At 42.0% G+C, this 18,548-nt stretch overlaps 1 protein-coding gene across 6 annotated transcripts; it reads right to left on the reverse strand.

Annotated features, from left to right (window-relative positions):
• Positions 1-509: 509 nt before the first annotated feature.
• ZNF410 (zinc finger protein 410) lies at positions 510-14,134 on the reverse strand. Of its 6 annotated transcripts, none has more exons than XM_081913190.1 (13): positions 13,930-14,134; positions 13,159-13,239; positions 10,337-10,526; positions 8,802-8,937; positions 7,760-7,978; positions 7,251-7,442; positions 5,743-5,902; positions 5,047-5,228; positions 4,196-4,285; positions 3,641-3,766; positions 3,026-3,163; positions 2,552-2,684; positions 510-1,192 (listed from the first exon to the last, which is right to left on the reverse strand). In XM_081913190.1, the coding sequence occupies exons 3-12, from the start codon at positions 10,367-10,369 to the stop codon at positions 2,560-2,562; spliced, it is 1,401 nt and encodes a 466-aa protein (XP_081769316.1). In that variant the 5' UTR covers positions 10,370-10,526; positions 13,159-13,239; positions 13,930-14,134; the 3' UTR covers positions 510-1,192; positions 2,552-2,559. The 6 variants fall into 6 exon arrangements, with proteins under 6 accessions (XP_081769316.1, XP_081769317.1, XP_081769314.1 ...); XM_081913191.1 differs by having other exon boundaries at positions 13,159-13,242; XM_081913188.1 differs by lacking the exon at positions 13,159-13,239.
• Positions 14,135-18,548: the final 4,414 nt, after the last annotated feature.

Here is an 18,548-nt window from a genome sequence, read left to right on the forward strand (position 1 = left end):
TGTTCTAATGGTCTATAATTGTTTTTTAAATATTTAAGCTGCCCATAGAACTTTGAGTGGCACAAATACTGTATTTATTATGCTCTGTCTGATTTATGCATTTTCCTATTTTACAAGTAGAACTGTCTGAAGTAAATTAAAGCTTATTCTATAATAAATGTGCTTGACCTTAAAGGCATTACAAGATTAATTGTTTTCACCTTTTTATATGTTCACAAAAATATATGGCCTTTAAAATATAATGTAGAAACATGATCTTCCCCCACCCCCACCCCGCCCAAAAAAAATTATTTAAAGTGGAACCTATAGGAGAAGCTTCAGCAACAGTACTTTTGGTACAGAGTGGCCAATGAGAACATTCCTGCTCATTTTTGTTCTATTTTTTCTGTTTAATTGTTTTATGTATATAGTAATAGGATTTTGTATTACATATAATTGCTTGGTACTTGGCTTTAAGGTACCCATGAGCATCTTTGAATAGGCAAAGAAAAGCACAAAATACACAAATATCAGGAGTTGGAAGTAGATAGTTTATTTACAACTGAAGAATACTGAATAGATTCTACCTCTGATTTATTTATTTTTAAATTAAGCCCTAATAATTAGAAATTAAAATCACAGCAAGAAGCAAGGGTGTCTGAGGCAATCCTCTGAACAACATCATGTCTTCGGTTTGGAGCAGAAACCATATTAGAGAGTATATCCGCACCAAGCAAGGAGATGTGGAAGATCTAGCTCAAAGAGAAACCACAAACCACCTGATAATTCAGAAGCAAGAACAGAACTGCAGTGCCTTGTTGCAGAATTCACTACCATCTAAAGATACTCCTCCAAGAAGAACAAGTCAATATAATGCTGAGATTATGATCAGCTTCAGGAGAGAAAAAAGTGGCTAGGAACTAGTTCCAAGAGCATTACCTCCTCGCTTTGGGGTGCCAGGTTCAACAGGAACAGTACCATGTTCAGACATTAGTAAAAGCTCCTGAAGCCCTTCTTCAGAGGTTCCAGTGATTGAAGCAAACCATATTCCAGGCCTCTGTTCTGACAGGTCACAATAAGTACACTAGAGGCACAGTAGAAACTCTGGGGATTCAAGTACCACATGGTTTCTTGAGCCCATCATCACACAAGCTTCTTCTTTAGCTTCGTATCTTGTGTTGAATACTTCATTCATTTGCTCTTCCTTTTGTAACTGCAAATCAACACATTTTATTTTTATCAATACTAGTTCAGACTTGTTTATAAGGAAGGAAGGAATAATAGAATATTCAAGCAACACACTGCTCTATTATATTTCACAGCATCTTTTTTTCTTTCTTTCAAGCCCTCTCTATATGACAAATTACCAGCACAGATGTATGGGAGAAGTACCTTTACTTGTAACACCTTCTAACGTATTTGTTTTAAATGAAGGGCCTGGCTGATCAGTGCTAAGGCAGTGGGAGGAACTGGCTCACTCCGATCAAGGTAGAAGTTGGGCAGGGTGGGCTGGACCACGCTTGCACAAAAAGCTGAACAGAACATCTTTAGACTGCTTCACTTTTCTCACTCTAATACAAGTGTATTCTTGAGCAGAAGGCATCGTAGGATTCAACTCGTACTAAAGATTCTGTGTCAGTAAAACATCACAGGAATACACACTTTGCCTGTGTCATATTATGAAAGATGGCATTGTGGGTTGGGAACAGCATGACGACAGAGGACAGTGTTATTTTGCAAGAATTGTCGTGCAACATTGTGGTACCACATCCATTCATTGTTCAGTGAAGAAATGGATATAGTAAGGTTGTAACAAAGAGCCTTGCCTACAGTCATCACAATTAGGAGACTATAAAAAGGTAAAGGTACCCCTGCCCGTACGGGCCAGTCTTGCCAGACTCTGGGGTTGTGCGCCCATCTCACTCAAGAGGCCAGGGGCTAGCGCTGTCCAAAGACACTTCCGGGTCACGTGGCCAGCGTGACATCGCTGCTTCTAGCGAGCCAGAGCTGCACACGGAAACGCCGTTTACCTTCCCGCTAGAAAGCGGTCTCTATTTATCTACTTGCACCCGAGGGTGCTTTCGAACTGCTAGGTTGGCAGGCGCTGGGACCGAGCAACGGGAACGCACCCCGCCGCGGGGATTCGAACCGCCGACCTTTCGATCGGCAAGCCCTAGGCGCTGAGGCTTTTACCCACAGCGCCACCCGCGTCCCGTTAGTAGACTATAGTAAGCTTTAATTGAAACCAACAGGCACCAGCAGAGGTTGTGATTTTTGTGTCAGACCAAGCTGTATGCGACTATAGTTATATAGCTTCTAGATCAAGTAAATTATTAATTATTATTATTATTATTATTACCTTCAATTTAAGATTGAATGGGAATTTTCTTTTAAACCTATTATTACTATAATCTTCCACTAAAATTTCAAACAAATATTTATAAGACTAAATAATAACCAAAAGCCTCATTGCTATCAAATTCTCAGGTAGTAGAAAAGGTGATGTTTTCCTGCACTTTCAAAAGACTAGAATTATGTTGTTCAAAAAGAAATAGAAGTCTTCTAGGCTGACCTGTAGATTTACTGTAGTAAAGATGATACCCCATAGGAGTGTCTTGATGTCGACATGGGCATCAGGTGATGAGATGGCAAAACCACATCAGATGCAGCATGGAGAGAGTTTGTTGTTGCTTCAGCAAGAACCTCTGCAAATCAAACAGGAGACTAAGTTGTGCTTTATAAAATGTTCATTGGAGATTATTTTCTCAAGCAACCCGATCTTCAGGCAAAAAATGAAGTATGCATTGTGTGGATGTATTAGACTAGGGCAAATATAAGAAACAGTAGCTAAATCAGCACTCAGGAAAACATATACAGTATCAGAAACCAATATAAAAGTATTATTATTGCATTCCACCCTTCCTATTAAAACTATGTGTTGGAACTGCAGTAAATTATCCCGTTTAAGACTATCCTGATAGAAAGATATCCCCTCCCAACTTAGCTTCTGTAAACATTTTATTGCTAATAGAAATATTTTTCTCACCTTCCTTTACACCAATAATTGATTCTGTGTCTGGCAACTGCAAGGATTCTACACCAAGGCTGGGAGGTGAGCTCATGGACACCAGATTCTTACTGTGCTCTTCAGATTCTTCCAACAAACTACTGCCCATCAACGATTCTGTTGCAAAAACAAAACACCAAGTTGAGGAACAACAGCATCAGTGTCTACTATCACACAGCGAGGGATTTCTGCTTCACAAATCTGAAGAATGTGGAGAATTGTTTTCTCATTCTTCCTTATCCAAGATTTCTTCTTCATGACCTGTATTTTCAGGAAGAGAGTTTGACTTTGTAGAGTATATTTCGAGATGTGGGCATACACATCTGAAAAGCACAACTTTACTCACACAGATCAATTTTATAACTGTTTTTCAAAGCTGGTAAATAGTTAATGCTTTGTGATCAAACACTCTTAGCCTCTCTGTTCCTACAGTTTCTTCATGTGATATATTTCACATCCTCAGAAACAGCCGCATTTCTGTCACCATCTCATGCTAACACTTCTATGGCAGAACCGATTCTCTTTCTCAACTCGACCCTTCTCATCACTGTTTGAAAGATCCAATCAAACATTCCCATTCTACTCGGTTCCTACCTGTTTGTTCATGCTGTCTGTTGCTATCTGTTCCAACTCTGGAATGATGTTTCTTCATGTGTACATTCCTACTACCACTCTGAGAAAATGTCTTCCCACAGATTTGACACTGGTGGGGCTTTACTCCTATAAACAATATACAATAATTGCTAGAGCAGAGAATTAAATATCCATTTTCAATGCTTAAGTAGTTTTCATTTCTCTTGAATTCAGACACCAAAGGCTTAGCTTTAGAAAGGGGCTATCAAGTTCACAGTCAAATTTTGTCAGGAAAATTTAGTCTCAGGCCTGTATGTACAAGAAGCCTTTGACCTAGAGATCGTAAGATCTCACTTTGTCACACCCATAATTGTATATACTAGGCAAGATGCAGTTTTTAGCCTACACCTTTGAAGTTATGAGGCTCAAGAAGAGAAAAGGGCAAGACAGCATAAAAAGCAAAGGGGGAACCACATTAGTAATTGTTCAGTAAGACCTAGGGAATAATGTTCTGCTGTCTTCAAGACAGACATTGTCTGTTGTATGGGTATATCTCAAGGAATAAAGTCCCCTTACCTGAATGGACAACTAGGTGTTTCCGAAGGCTGGAGTATTCAGCAAAGGAGCGACCACAGCCCTGAGCCTCACACAAGAAGGGCTTTTCCCCTGCATTGAAGCATTTGCTTCAGTTAATTCAGTAAGTCACTTGAATTGCATATGCCCTCATATGCAAGGATCCACTTCTTTCTATTAAGTTGCAGTTTCTCAAATTCAGTCAAACACCTTTCATTGTTTACATGAATTGAAGCTTTGAAGCTTTCTACTTGGAGAGTGAAAGCACAATTTCTCCAAGACTTGAAGTCTCAGAAATTTAATATAATAACCACCAACATGGTTTGCTATTATATAACCTTTTGACCACCTAAAGGAGGTGGGGGAAAACTTTGGCCTGGTTCACATGACCCGCTAAGCCAAACCTTGACTTATTGAGACCATACACAGAGGAGCTCATATCCACGTTGCTCCTCCCTGGTCCTCTTTTCCGCTGTGCCAAGCCAGGTTTGGCTTAGTGGGTCATCTGAATCAGCTTTCTCCTCCCTATCTCCTCCCTAGCTGTAACATAGCCGGCATTTGGCTCTCATAAACAGCGTCCAGGTGGAAATCGCTGCAGTGTTCAGGAAAATCTGGATATATGGCAACCCATGTCGGAAGTGTAGATTTTGCCTAATTTCATTAAAAATATCTCAAAGCTCAACAACTTTGGCAACCCTAAATAAATACTTCATAACAGGCATAAAGGCAGAGAGGCAGCAGCTGCCTAGTCAGTGCCATGCTCATAATCTGACTGACAGAAATGTAGAGAAACTTCTTTAACACTTGAATACTGGAACAAAAGAAGAATTCGAAAAAAGGAGAATGGTACACACCAGTATGAATCCGCAGGTGATTCTTCAGGTTCCCAGCTGTCGTGAACTGCTTCCCACAACCTAGCTCGGTGCAGATGAATGGTTTCTCACCATTGTGCGTTCTCATGTGCACCTTCAGCCTCTGCAGGACATAGAAGCTTTTCCCGCAATCTTTTGCTGGACAAATGAAGGAACGGTCATTCCTGGAAAACAACATCACTTTCATGGCACTATTATACATGCTGCTGTAATCAAGTATTCCTCTGCTGGTGCTCTGGCCTTCCTTAATGTGGTGTTGTATGCATTTTTGTTTCAGTTCAAAATGAAGAGGCTGAAAAGTGACATGGCCAGTTACTGGCTCCACCTGAAGTAACAGTTAAAGTTAAATGAAGAGATTGCATTTTCCTTGCCTTACACTGTATAAATAATTTTAATAAACCAAATATTCTCATTTAAACGTTTAGGTTACATATACTGTACACAAAACAAAGCAGTTTTGTTTGGGCCAGTTGAAAATCACAAGCCACTCCCAGGCAGTTAAAACACACAAACAGTGTTTTAAAAACCACATTGAGTGTATTTGCAAAATAGAGATGAGCTTTTTCTATTTCAGATTTCTGTACTTTGGTTGACGATCGTTCCATAGCAGGACCACTCATATAGCTGCATACAGTTTGCAGTGCTCAGCAAAGTCATAACTATAGCGACTCTATGCACCTGTGAGTCTTTAAGTGGTATTTGAAGTGGGCCGGCCACACAAATGTCCTGTCACAGCCCTCAACTGTACATTTCAACTTTTTCTCCACCCGAGGCAAGTGAGGGATAGGGCTGGATTCTTTCGGTTGAGGGTCTCCTGAGCAAACATGAACATTTTCACCTGGAAGGGGTTAAAAAAAAAGAATACAGTAGTAAGATGACAGTGATACATGGGGGGGGGAGTCACCTAAATACATCTAAAAAGAGAAATATTTCCACTCATTTTGTTTAGTCGGCCCCCTGAAGTGGATGCTTTTCTTCATACTTCAAATCTGTACTCTCCCAAATTTTCAGGAGGTTCCATTTTCTTCTGCAAAATTTACCATTTCTAAGGGCAGGAGCAGTGGAGATGGTGAAACGCTAGCATAGAAAGCTGCTTTATAACCAGTCACCACTGGTCCATCTGGCTTAGCACTGACCACTCTGACTAGTAAGTTTCCCAGGGTTTCAGACTGGAAGCGTTCCCAGTCCTACCTGGAGAGATTGAGCCTTCTTCATCCAAAGCTAGTGCTCTGCCAACTGAGCTATAATCCTTTCCCAAAAGTAGGGGGAGGGTAGAGAAGGCACGTTAAAATTATAAAGCACTACCTTCCACATTTTTGCATACCTGTTCACATTCACTGTTTCCCTGACTTGCTATTGCTGCTTGGTCGCCTTCTTAAAAACAAAACACAAAACTTGAAAGGGCTTCTTCACTATGTGATCCCAGCCAACTCACAGATCTCATAGTAAAACTGGCACCACGTGGCCAGCTGTAGTTGTGTGACAACAGCGAGGGCAAACAATGCCGTTCAATTGCTCTCACACTTATGGGGGGAAAGAGACAACTGAGAGGACTCATACCATGTTATGCTGGCAGTTTCACTATCTTACTATCATTATGCAGCATATATTTCTCCCATTGCACATAGTTAGGCATGCCTAATGGACAGAACAGGCATGGAGATGTGCATCCCATTATAAGCAGTGCCGTACAAACAGGTGAAGTTGCGACAGAATGCAAATCATTTCTTTTTGAATGTGTTACTTCCAATGGAATGTGCGTCCCAATCTCATCGGCAAGAAATCGACGACACACAATTGGATTAAGGAAGGGAACATCAGGCTGGTTACCTGAGCAATGGAGCTGCGTTTGCCAAGCATCAGCAACTCCCAGGTATACCTAGCATTCAGCAGATTGCATGGCCCAGCAGTCATGCAGCAACAACTGGTGAAAACAGCTCAGAGCCAGGAGCTACTAAACCCCAGAACTCCGTTTACCCTCACAGCCATGATATTGAAAACCAGATGTTGCCCAGCCCTATTAGGGACATTGAAAGTTTTTTACCTTAAAAGGCAGGAAGTAAATGGCTGAAGTTCTCAACAACATATAAGAGCTTTACAGGATTTCCTAAACTCATTTTATGGGTGAAAGTAACATACCTTGAAAATGGGAAAAAAAAACCCAACAGAAATAAAAGCCCTCTTACCATTATTGCTTGCTTTGGCATTCTTTGCGAGCTGTGCTCGAGTGGCAGCAATCAAACTGTCATGAGCCAGTTCCTGCACTCGCAAAAACCATGGGGTACTGCTGTCGGTGCTATCATTCGAGAAGAAATCATTCCCAGAATCTTCTGCTTCATCTTGGACAAACACCAAGTGCTCTGAGGGAGAACCTAGGCCTAGAACGGAGGCAGTTTTCATGAGACAATAAAAAGGGGAGTAAACTCTCTTGCTTCCCACAATATCACAATGAACCTCTACAGCAGGGATGGCTAACCTGTAGCCCTCAATATGTCATTGCACAGCAACAAGTCCCTTCTGCTCCAGTCAGCATGGCCAATGGCCAGGGCAGATGAGATGAGAGAACATCATCTGGAGGTGCCACAGGTTAGTTTCCCTGCTCTCCAGCCACTTTACTGGAAGGAGGTGATGACTCCTGTTAAATGCAGCATTGCCCAAATCTCTTTCTGTGCTTTGAAGTGCTTGATGGAGTTACCTGTTCGTGTTAAATTGAGAAGGATAAAAGAAGTGCTATCAGTGGGTTGGAGGTCTTGCAATAAGCTGGAAGTATCAGGGCTTGGCAGAAGCTCAGGTGGTTTCTGTACTGTTTGTGCCCTTGTCTCCTCACCATCAGGGCCAACATTCACCTGGAGGCTTCGCAAAACAGCGGAAGAGGAGACATCCTTTGAGGAGCTAGTATGACCTGGAGAGTCATCTAATGAAGAAATTTTAGAAAAAAAATTGTAAGATTATGCATTTTATTCAAGACAATCATGCTTTCAGCACAAACGTGATAGAAAACCATTATAAAACCAGTAACCTTAGCAGTACATTTAATGTTATTTTTTTAAAAAGTTTTTATTTATACTTTTCAAGTTTATACATTTCATTAGTTGTACAATCAATTTAACATTTCAAAGTTTGACTTCCTTCCCCCTCTTTCTGCAGTTCCTTAAATGTATTTTCTAATATCTTCTGCATATCCAAATTCATTTAATTTGCTCATTTAATTACCTACTTTAAATATATACTCTTATGAAACTGCAGGTTATTACAATAACCCTATCATGTTTTTATCTGTTTGCAATTTATCTGTAAATATTCAATAAACCATTTCCATTCTTTTATAAAAAGTTTGTTATCTTGATTTCTTATTTTTCCGGTAAATTTCACCATTTCTGCATATTCCATAAGTAAGAGCGTGGATTCTGGCAAAGCTGCTAGCAATGCTCTAATTAACATTAAATGACTTATTGAGCATTTAATATTAATTAGAGCATTGCCAGCAGCTTTGCCAATATCTACTCTATTACAATTTTATCCCACCATTCCTTGCAAAAGAACCGAACTTTAATAACTGTGCATTACATGAGTATCGCACATCTAAACACAGCATGCACTCCTATGCACACTTACCTGGAAGCAAGCCAAACTGAACTCAGTGGGACTAACTTCCAGGTAGACATGCAGAGAACTGTGTTGTTAATATCTCAAAAATGCAAACAGCATTTTTAGCATAATCAGGCTTCAGGTTTTACCTGGCAACATCAGTCTGTTGCATTCTTGGGGTTCAGTAACAGGAAGGAGAGACAAACAGGTTATATCTTTAGGTTCTGATTCCACAAGCTCCTGTCCTAGTGGAATAGACGTGTTCTGAACAAATTGAACCAGCAGCTGGGGGGAAAGCAAAGATATTAAAACAGCAGCAAATGCTTAGATCTGAAGCTGAATGCTTTCTGTCAATTCCCCCCCCCCCCGGTTCCCATTCTACAACTTCAGCTGCAAAAGGCAGTAACACAGAGAAATAGTTCATAAACTACACTGTAGCAAATATACTAAAAAGTAAATATTCTGTCATTCTGAGCTCAACCAAAAAACAATAAGAAATCACCAATGTGAAATAATTACTCACTACTTACTCTGAACTCTTATTTCCCTGTGCAAATGTTAATTCTTATGGTAACAAGCATAAACGTTACATGCCCTGTTCTTTGACTAAATTCACAACTACTGTTGCCTTTGCATAGTAGTTAGTTCATTGGTTTGTATTTTCCACAATAATGGCAGCACAACTCTTCAGAGTTTTAGATTGGGGCCTCTCCCAGCCCTACCTGGACATGCTGGGGCTAAGCCTGGCACTTTCTGCATGCAAAGCAGAAAATCTACCCCTGAGCTATGGCCCTTCCCCAGCTTGATTTTGAGCTGAAAAGAAGCAACAGGCAACATACCGGTAATCTACATGAACCACCCCAAAACACTTTTGCACTGGTCACAGAGTGCAGGCTATATTACACGTGCTGTTAAATATATAACTTAACGTCACATGTATTTTTTATACACATTATGTAGTATATTTTGTTACATGTATTTTTTTATACACTATATGTAGTATATTTTGTGAAGAATCAAAACCGTAATAAGCAGCCTTATTTTCTCTTGCACATCTGATTCCAATGGAAACAACTCTCCGAAGCTGATAATGGCAGCTTTCTTCTATACTAAATTACATCAATGGCAGCTTCTTTCCCATGCCAAATAGCAGTTGGGGAAGGGGGGTCAGGACAATGGAGAAGGAGTAAAGGATTAGTACACCCCTTCCTTTCATTCTGACTAGCCCCCCTGGCAGCTTTTTACCATGAAGGAAGGCCATAAGCATAACTGCTCTGAGCTGGAAGTCTTTATGTCAAGCAATTGGGCGTTATTGGTACCTCAGCATTTTTGCATTAAGAGCCATGTAGACTGTTAAACATTTTAAAATTGTGACATCTGTGCATTGCAATGCTACATGGGCTTACTCAGAAGTAAGTCACATTGTGAGGCTCACTCCCATGTAAGTTTGCACAGAATTTCTGCTTAAGTGTCACTTGTGATTATAGGTTTTCAAGTGAGACCTTGTGGATGAAAATCTGATGAGCAATTTTGGAGCCATTAATGAAGCAAAAAAGATTGCATTGCTTCTATGCATGATAACCATATGCCAACTACACAAATCACTAGGAAAATTATCATTTGTCATAATAATAATTCCAAAATATAGCCATTGAGCCACAAAACAAATCTAGCGGTTGCTGACCTCTGGTTTAGACTCTAACTCATCCGATAACATTGATTCAAGTTTCCGATTCCCAAAGTCGATCTGGATAAGGCACAAAGCTTAAGAGTTCAAAGTGAACAACGTTCTGTGTTTATAAATATATTCCAGCCTCACAGCTTTGTGAGGATCTTCTTAGGAGAAGCCGTAGTAGAGAGCTATTCAGTTTAACCTGAAAAAGAACCAAATATTAAAAATATGACCAACATATTGCCAGTCATGCTGCCATATTTTAAAACATAATTCTTTCTCACACACAAAACAGCAGTAACATAGCATTGATTCTCTTTGCTTTCTACCTCCACTCCATGCCTATTAAACTGCAGCTGTTAAATTCCACTGCCAGGGGCCCAGACCTTGCAAGAGATCAGCCTCAAGAAACATTTACAGTTCTATGGTTCATTACAGGGATATAGTAACAACAATGAAAAGCTTTTATTTGACCATTACAGAATATCATTAATTCCCTCCTACATAACTGCAACAAGCTTATTTGGAGGTCAGGACCAAAATTTGGGTGCAAAAATAAACATTTTAATACATAAAGCTCTTAAGCAGCTGTCCATTCTCTCCTGCTTTCAAATATGCCAGGAATTCACTTATTTCTCTCTTCCTTCAAACCCATTCCAGATACTTTCAAGGCCAACTCTAAGCTTCAGCAAGTCCTCACCACAGCAGCGTAGTGAAACCAAAAGGCATGACAGTGCCATTGGTGTTACAACCACCATATACTGGTACCTCCCATTTTACCTGGCTGTACTACAATGATTATAACCCCCCATGAGCTTACTCAGAGGAACTGGAGGAACTGCAATTCCTATAGGGAGTGGTCATAATCCTTCATGCTACAGAGCACCCAACGGGATATCACTACATTATACGCTGCACAGCATTTGCACACACAGCAGTATGTTAAAAAATGGGAGCTACTACATCCATTAGAAAGCGCAACAGGAATGCCTGGGTAAGGCCACAAGTCAGAAGCTGAATAGCAACACAGGGGTGGGAATCCAACTAGTGGTAACACTACTAGAGAAGGGCTACTGAACAATGTCCAGTGTGTGGGGGGGAAACACACTCAAAGACAGTAGGAGTTGTTGCCAGGCCACCTCATTGACTGCATGTGCCCTGGCAGCCGCCTGTGTGTGCCAGGTGCTGATGTCAGGGCTGGATGTGTTCAAGACCTCTTAATCCTTCTCCCAAGCAGTATGTCTTTATTTTTTTTTAAAAAAAATTATTAAGGTTTCAACAAATTTTATCATAACAAACAAAACAAGACAACACAATAACAAACAATAAACAATATAAAACATAAAAATCAAACAAAAATATATAAGTTCAACTCTTAATTTCATGTAACTTACTTTCCCAACTTCCTCACACCTCCCTTTTCTGTATTCCAATTTCCAATTTAGTTTCAGCAAATTCTTCCTCTATTTTGTCTGATTTTAATATTGCTTAATTTCTTTTAAATTAACCATTACCGCTGCTATCCACTTATCTTCTAATCCCCCATCGATTAATTTTGCTATATTTCTTTACTTGTTACTTATAAAACATCTTTGCACATTCCTTTCAACTTTGTCACCAATGCCACACTATCTCTATATCCTGCATCACTTTAACATTCAAATAATTTACAATGCTTTTGCAGATAATCTTTAAATTTCTTCCAATCTTCTTCTGTTTGTTCTTCTCCCATGTCTCGGATTCTGCCAGTCATTTCTGCCAGTTCCATGTAGTCTATCGGTTGCATCTGCCATTCTTCCAAGGTGGGCAAATCTTGTGTCTTCCAATACTTTGCGATGAGTATTCTTGCTGCTGTTGTTGCATACATGAAAAAGGTTCTATCCTTCTTTAATACCCTCTGGCCAACAATGCCCAAGAGAAAGGCCTCTGGTTTCTTAAGAAAGGTATACTTAAATACCTTTTTCAGTTCATTATAGATCATTTCCCAGAAAGCCTTAACCTTTGAGCACGTCCACCAGAGGTGAAAGAATGTTCCCTCAGTTTCCTTACATTTCCAACACTTATTGTCAGGCAAATGATATATCTTTGCAAGCTTGACTGGTGTCATGTACCACCTATAAATCATTTTCATAATATTTTCTTTCAAAGCATTACATGCCGTGAATTTCATACCAGTGGTACATAACCGTTCCCAGTCAGCAAACATAATGTTATAACCAATGTCTTGTGCCCACTTAATCATAGCTGATTTGACCGTTTCATCCTGAGTATTCCACTTTAACAGCAAGTTGTACATTCTTGACAATACCTTAGTTTTAGGTTTTAACAATTCCGTTTCTAATTTCGATTTTTCCACCTGGAAACCTATTTTTTATCCATATTAAAGACCTCTCTGATTTGGTAATAGTGTAGCCAATCTCGCACTTTATCTTTTAGTTACTCAAAACTCTGCAATCTCCATGTGTCTCCCCAAGCAGTATGTCTTTAAAGGTAAAGGGACCCCTGACCATTAGGTCCAGTCGTGGCCGACTCTGGGGTTGCGGCGCTCATCTCGCTTTATTGGCCGAGGGAGCTGGCGTACAGCTTCCGGGTCATGTGGCCAGCATGACTAAGCCGCTTCTGGCAAACCAGAGCAGCGCACAGAAACACTGTTCACCTTCCCGCTAGAGCGGTACCTATTTATCTACTTGCACTTTGACGTGCTTTTGAACTGCTAGGTTGGCAGGAGCGGGGACCGAGCAACGGTAGCTCACCCCATCACGGGGATTTGAACCGCCGACCTTCTGATCAGCAAGTCCTAGGCTCTGTGTCTGTCTTAAAACCAATTTGCTCACACGTCTCCTTGGTTTTCATTGCCTCTTCCATCTCTCCCTCGTCATCTTCCTCGGCTGCCTATCCTCGATTGCCGCCCAGGGCTGCTTATTGGAGGGGCATAAATTCGACAAACAACAAAAATAATAAATATCCCGGCTATATTATCATGCAAAGCTCTTCAGGGCAGGAGCCTGACTTTTTGTTGTTGACATAACCCTATGAAACCCCAGGTGCGCTGATGAAAAGCGGGGAGTGGGAACCATCGCTATACCAATAATCCTAAACTTTTCCTTACTTTGAACATTAAGGACCGCGGAGCCTTCCAACCACCCAAGGAGGCGGCGGTTCGTGAAGACCCGGGAGGGTCGGGGGACGGTAAGGAGGTTCATCCAACAACACGACCCCTCGTGAAACACCGAAGAACTTTCCGGGGCCTAAGCAACAAGCAGGTCACCTTCTGGCCGGAGTCACCCGGAGTCTCCCGCCAGCCCCTGGGTCCGGACGGGCGCTGAGAGGGGAAGAAGCAAAGACCCGTCCCATATCGGCGACAAGGCCGAGGCGGACCCAGGCCGCTCCCCCGGCACCGAGGGCGGAGAGGGAAGGGCTTCTCTCACGGACCGGGCTGGACCCAAGAACTGAGGGAAAGGGGAGCAGGGAGGCGGCGGAGGGCCGAGACCACCCGGAGTGAGGGAAGGGAGCGCGCGGGCGGAGGGCGCGTAAACGACGTATTCTCGCGCCCCCTCCTCTCCCCCCCCCCAGCTCCTTCCTTCCCCGAGACGAGCGTTTCTTACCGGCATCTCAGAATCGTCCGGATATGACGCGCACAGCCATCGAAAATGCCTCGCTCCCATCTAGAACAGACCATAGAGAGAGGGAGAGCCGAGCGCGTCGCACCTTTGCTGCTCGGCCGGCCCTTAACAAAAAAAACCACAACAACCCACGACTGCGTAGAGGTAGAAGATTCGCCTCTGAATGCGTTCCTCACTTCCGGTTTCCGTTGGAATACCGCCATATACGGAGCTGGTGCAGAAGAGAACTAGAGTCCGTCCGTTGCACCTTAAAAAGCAGGGCGAGTTTTTGTGTGTGTGCGCGGCATGTGTGGGTTTTTGTTTTTTTTGTTGCAGCGGACTAAGGCAGCTCCCCGGCCCTCATTTCATAGTGCAAAATGGGAGAGTGGGTTGTACAGTGCCCCATGCTCGATTTAGAACCGGAAGTGTATAATCCCACTGAGCCTGTGACTTTATGCTGCACGAAGAAAGACGCCGGCCAGGACGCCCGAATCACGGGTAGCTTCCGGCTCGCATAGCAAGCGCCGCCCCCTCTTCTGACGTCATGTTCTAGCGGCGTGGGGTGCTTGCTGCGTGTTCTTACGGATGTTCTCTGGAATCTATTTACTATGCAGCGGTTTGATCAAGTCCCAGTATATTTGACGGATACTTTTGGGTGCCTAGCCTGAAACCTCCTGCTCGTTCTCTAAACCAGACTGTCACTGATCCAGATAATTAATGGCCACAAATCTAATATTAAAAAATGGTGATGCTTAGAATCCGTGGGTTGAGTCCAGGTGTATTTCGATCTCTCTGGATATTGAACATCCGACTTTGCCACACTTCAGCAAAAAAAGGGGACGTTTTTAAGCTGGGATTCATATGCAAGTTTCACACTTAACAAGACATGAGCTAAATGCAAAATGGGAATTTATTTAAAGTAGAAAAGAATTACACCTCCTTGTGTGCTTATGCGTGGTATTTAGCTTGCTTTGCAGATCTGTTATCGGTTGGGAGTCTGATCTTTACCCTTTGCTTGTTTGCATTTGTGTTCCACTTACTAATGAACACACACACATATGTTTGTTTATGGGCTTTCTGACCTCACATTCCTCACCCACCCTTATTTTGTCACCACTACACATGTGTATGCCATGTACACATCTGCAAGCTGAAAATACCATTTTATGCATCTAATGATACATTGGCTGAGCCTACTTTATGCTAAAGTGTGTTGTTTTTTTGCTGCAGAAAAGTAATATGGCTGCCTTTCTAGAACACTGCAGTCGCCAGCAAAATGATGAGAAAGCAAATGATGTCACTTGAAACCAGTGAGACCTAGCTACATTGGATATGGCTCTTACAGAGCAGAGCTGCAAAAGAGCCAGACATTCAACCTGAATCAATGAAAGACTAGGCATTCTGTTAGATTTACAATTCATTTAGAGTAATCCGTTACTCTTAACCCCCTAATACAGTGGTTTTCAACCAGTGTGCCGTGGCACCCTAGAGTGCCTTGAATGATGGTCAGGGGTGCTGCTGGCAACACTGGCCTCTGCCATTCATTCTTTCCTTCCCTCCCTTTCTCTGGTGCCCTCTCGCGTTTCTGCCTCCCAAAGGCTTGCATGCTGTTTGTTGCAGCAGCCCTGGCTACAAGCTCCCTGGGTGAATATTGCCTCTAGAACTGGCCAGAGGGTGCTTTCCAGGCCCCTGTAAGGCAGTGAGAGGAGACATCTCTCTTTGGGGCGGGGGCAAGGACAGCTCAGAGACCAGGGGCGGCAGCTGTGGCTGCCCAGAGAACTCCCAATGAAAGGGGAGAGGAGAAGAGACTGAGGGAACACTCCACAAGGGAGGGTGTTTGAAAAAAGGGTGAGAGGCTGCCAGCTCTACTGGCAAGGGGTGACAGAACTGGGCTCATGAGCCCCACAGGGGTGCCACAGAAAGAATGTAGTTGGTCAAGGGACCCAAAAAGATTGGAAACCTCTGCCCTAAGAAGTGGGTTACGAGTGCTGGTTAATGCTTCACAGTCTTGTTCTATGCACAGGCAGGCATGTTTAACAGGTTTAAAAGACTGGGCTGTACTTCCACTGAATTCAGCTGAACTAAGGTTCAGATAAACATAAATAGTATTAATAATACTATAGTCAAAATGGGTCTTAAAGGGGAGAGTGCTACAAAAAACAGTTGAACAATCACAGATTAAACTGTGGATAGATGTGTGTTGATCTAAACCTTTTCTGTGGTTTATTACTGTAGACCCTGGCATGAATAAAAAGGTGGGTATATGGTAATATGACAGGAGACCGACCCTCCATTATGAACTTTCTTGACTCTGGTACCAGTCTGATCTCAAAACATGTCCTGGAAGCATTCAGGAGACATCCTGATTTCCTCACACCTTGTATAAAGATTGGCATATGTAAATCTAACTACCATTAAAATTAACACATGAATGGATGCCATAAAGGTAATAGTGGGATGAACTTTGAAACAGGAGGCAGACAAGGAAGGCTGGTTCAGTCATCAGTTCACTAGGATCATGTTCTTTCAACTGTTAAGGTAATTAAGCAAGATGGGCGAAGTGGGAAATAGGCAGAAAACTAGGATAAATTCAATAGCACAATATTGGAATTATGAAGCCCCCTCCCTTCTCCAATACAATGCATTGGCTAAAATTAGTACAAAAACCCTAGATTTTAAATGATTAGTTTGTTAGAGCTTGGAAAAAGCTAACTCAATGTTCTCAATGAACCAATACACACTCTACCTTAGAGATAGGTATGCCTATCCTTTTCTTGACTTGCTGTTGATGTGGGCTCTGGGGCACAATTGTCACACTCACTTTCTGTAGAATTTTGAGAATAGTAAGGAATTATTTAACTCTTTAGATCAAGGTGCTTTTTTCTGGGGGGACGCAGAGGTACGCATACCCCTAAACATTTTGTGAATCTAAGTTTGGCCTCATTGATGGGCAATATTACAATATGAGTAGGAAAATGAGGGTACCCCTGAACATTTTTTTTTAAAGCACTGTGCTGCTTGCATAAATGTTGCTTTCTTGATTGGCATTAATATATTCTCCCACTTTCATTTCATATAATACACCAAGCTTTATTCAGTTTGTGTAAGAACTTATTGTGGGCATAAGGTTAAGAGTAAACACATATTCTTGACAGACGCATGTTGTAACACTAGCAAAAGATCTTAAACTTCTGTGCTGGGCACATGTGTGGTTTCAGACACATACCGGTACTTTGTAACAGCGCAAAAGCCTGTATTAAAGCATCGTATCTATAAGCTGTGTTGCCAGAGACCTTAGAAAAGTGCCTGTGATCTTGCATATTGTGGAGACGTTGCATCATGACATCAACTCAGCATATTTTGACTGTGTGTACTTGTGAATTATGAACTCACGGTTCAGTTATGCCTGAGCAGTGACATCAGCACTGAGCAAATAACACCCTATATTTGGAAACAATGTTGTATCTAAAGTGGCCATGCATAAGCCTGATCCTGTACATGCTAGCTTAGAAGTAGGTCCTTATTAATGAAAAGGGGTTTTACTCCTAAGCAGGTACGTTTAGGACTGCAGCCATTAAAGGTATATGGATGTTATGTGAACGCTTGTTTATGAAAGTGTGTTTAGGTAGTATGCCTTCATAATTGCAAGAGGAAATAAAAAAGCACCACCATCATCAATACTGTAATCAATACCATCACAAAATTGCCTATCATTATGGAATGTGCTGCAAAGGATAGGCTTCCATATCCAAGAAACATACTATAAACTCCTGCAAAACCCATGTCACTTGTGGGTGGCTGGTTTTACCTTCAGTGCATTCCTATATTCAACAGTTCCTTTTCTACACAGGAAATGAATGGCAACTATTCATTTATATGGGAGAAAGTTAAGGAGTCACTTGGGAATACCACTGAGCTGAAATCTCTTCCATGCTCCTGGTGACCCCCTGCATCGCAGTGTTCTTTCAATTGCACGTTGGCAGCCTGGTTTGTTTATTGGTCAAAAAAGAAAGTGACAGGATTTGGGGAACTGGCAGCTGACAAATGATACTGTGAGTGGTGTGCTAAGGTTTTCTGCCCAAGATCATGGTGTCATGTAAGAGTAGGAGTGGAAGAACCTGAGACACACACGTTCCTGGGTTGCAACTCTCATCATGCATGACCATTTGTCATGCTAACTGGAGATGATGGGAGCTGAAAGTCCAGTGAGAGGATGCGTGATTTATATTCTGTGGGAAGATGGCCAGGAAATGGTTCTGCTCTTCAGCTAAGGGCTGCCAAAGTGGCCTTTGGTTCCTTCCATCTCTAAGAGCACTCTGTTCATCTTTCCGGCCACAAAGCGGTAGAATTATATGCCGCCCATCTGATTGGGTTGCCCCAGCCACTGTGGGCAGATCCAAAAACACAACAAAACATCAACATTAAAAACTTCCCTAAACAGGGCTGCCTTCAGATGTCTTCTAAAAGTCAAATAGTTCTTTATTTCCTTGACAACTGATGGGAGGGCACCACTACCAAAAACACCCCTTGCCTGATTCCCTGTAACTTCTCACAGTGAGGGAACCATCAGGCTGCCCTGGGAGCTGGACCTCAGTGTCCAGATGGAGACACTCCTTTGTGTA

The sequence above is a fragment of the Podarcis melisellensis genome (assembly GCF_964234715.1).
Source record: "Podarcis melisellensis genome assembly, chromosome: 1".
NCBI classification, from domain to species: domain Eukaryota; kingdom Metazoa; phylum Chordata; class Lepidosauria; order Squamata; family Lacertidae; genus Podarcis; species Podarcis melisellensis.

Bases quoted from the DNA above. Each gene is read 5' to 3' on its own strand.
- ZNF410 (XM_081913188.1), bottom strand. From the start codon at position 10,369: ATGTTATCGGATGAGTTAGAGTCTAAACCAGAG. The intron at 8,938-10,336 runs GTCAGCAACCGC...CTTTCCCCCCAG, and splicing joins AGTTAGAGTCTAAACCAGAG to CTGCTGGTTCAATTTGTTCA. The intron at 5,903-7,250 runs GTAAGAGGGCTT...AACCCCTTCCAG, and splicing joins TGCCAAAGCAAGCAATAATG to GTGAAAATGTTCATGTTTGC.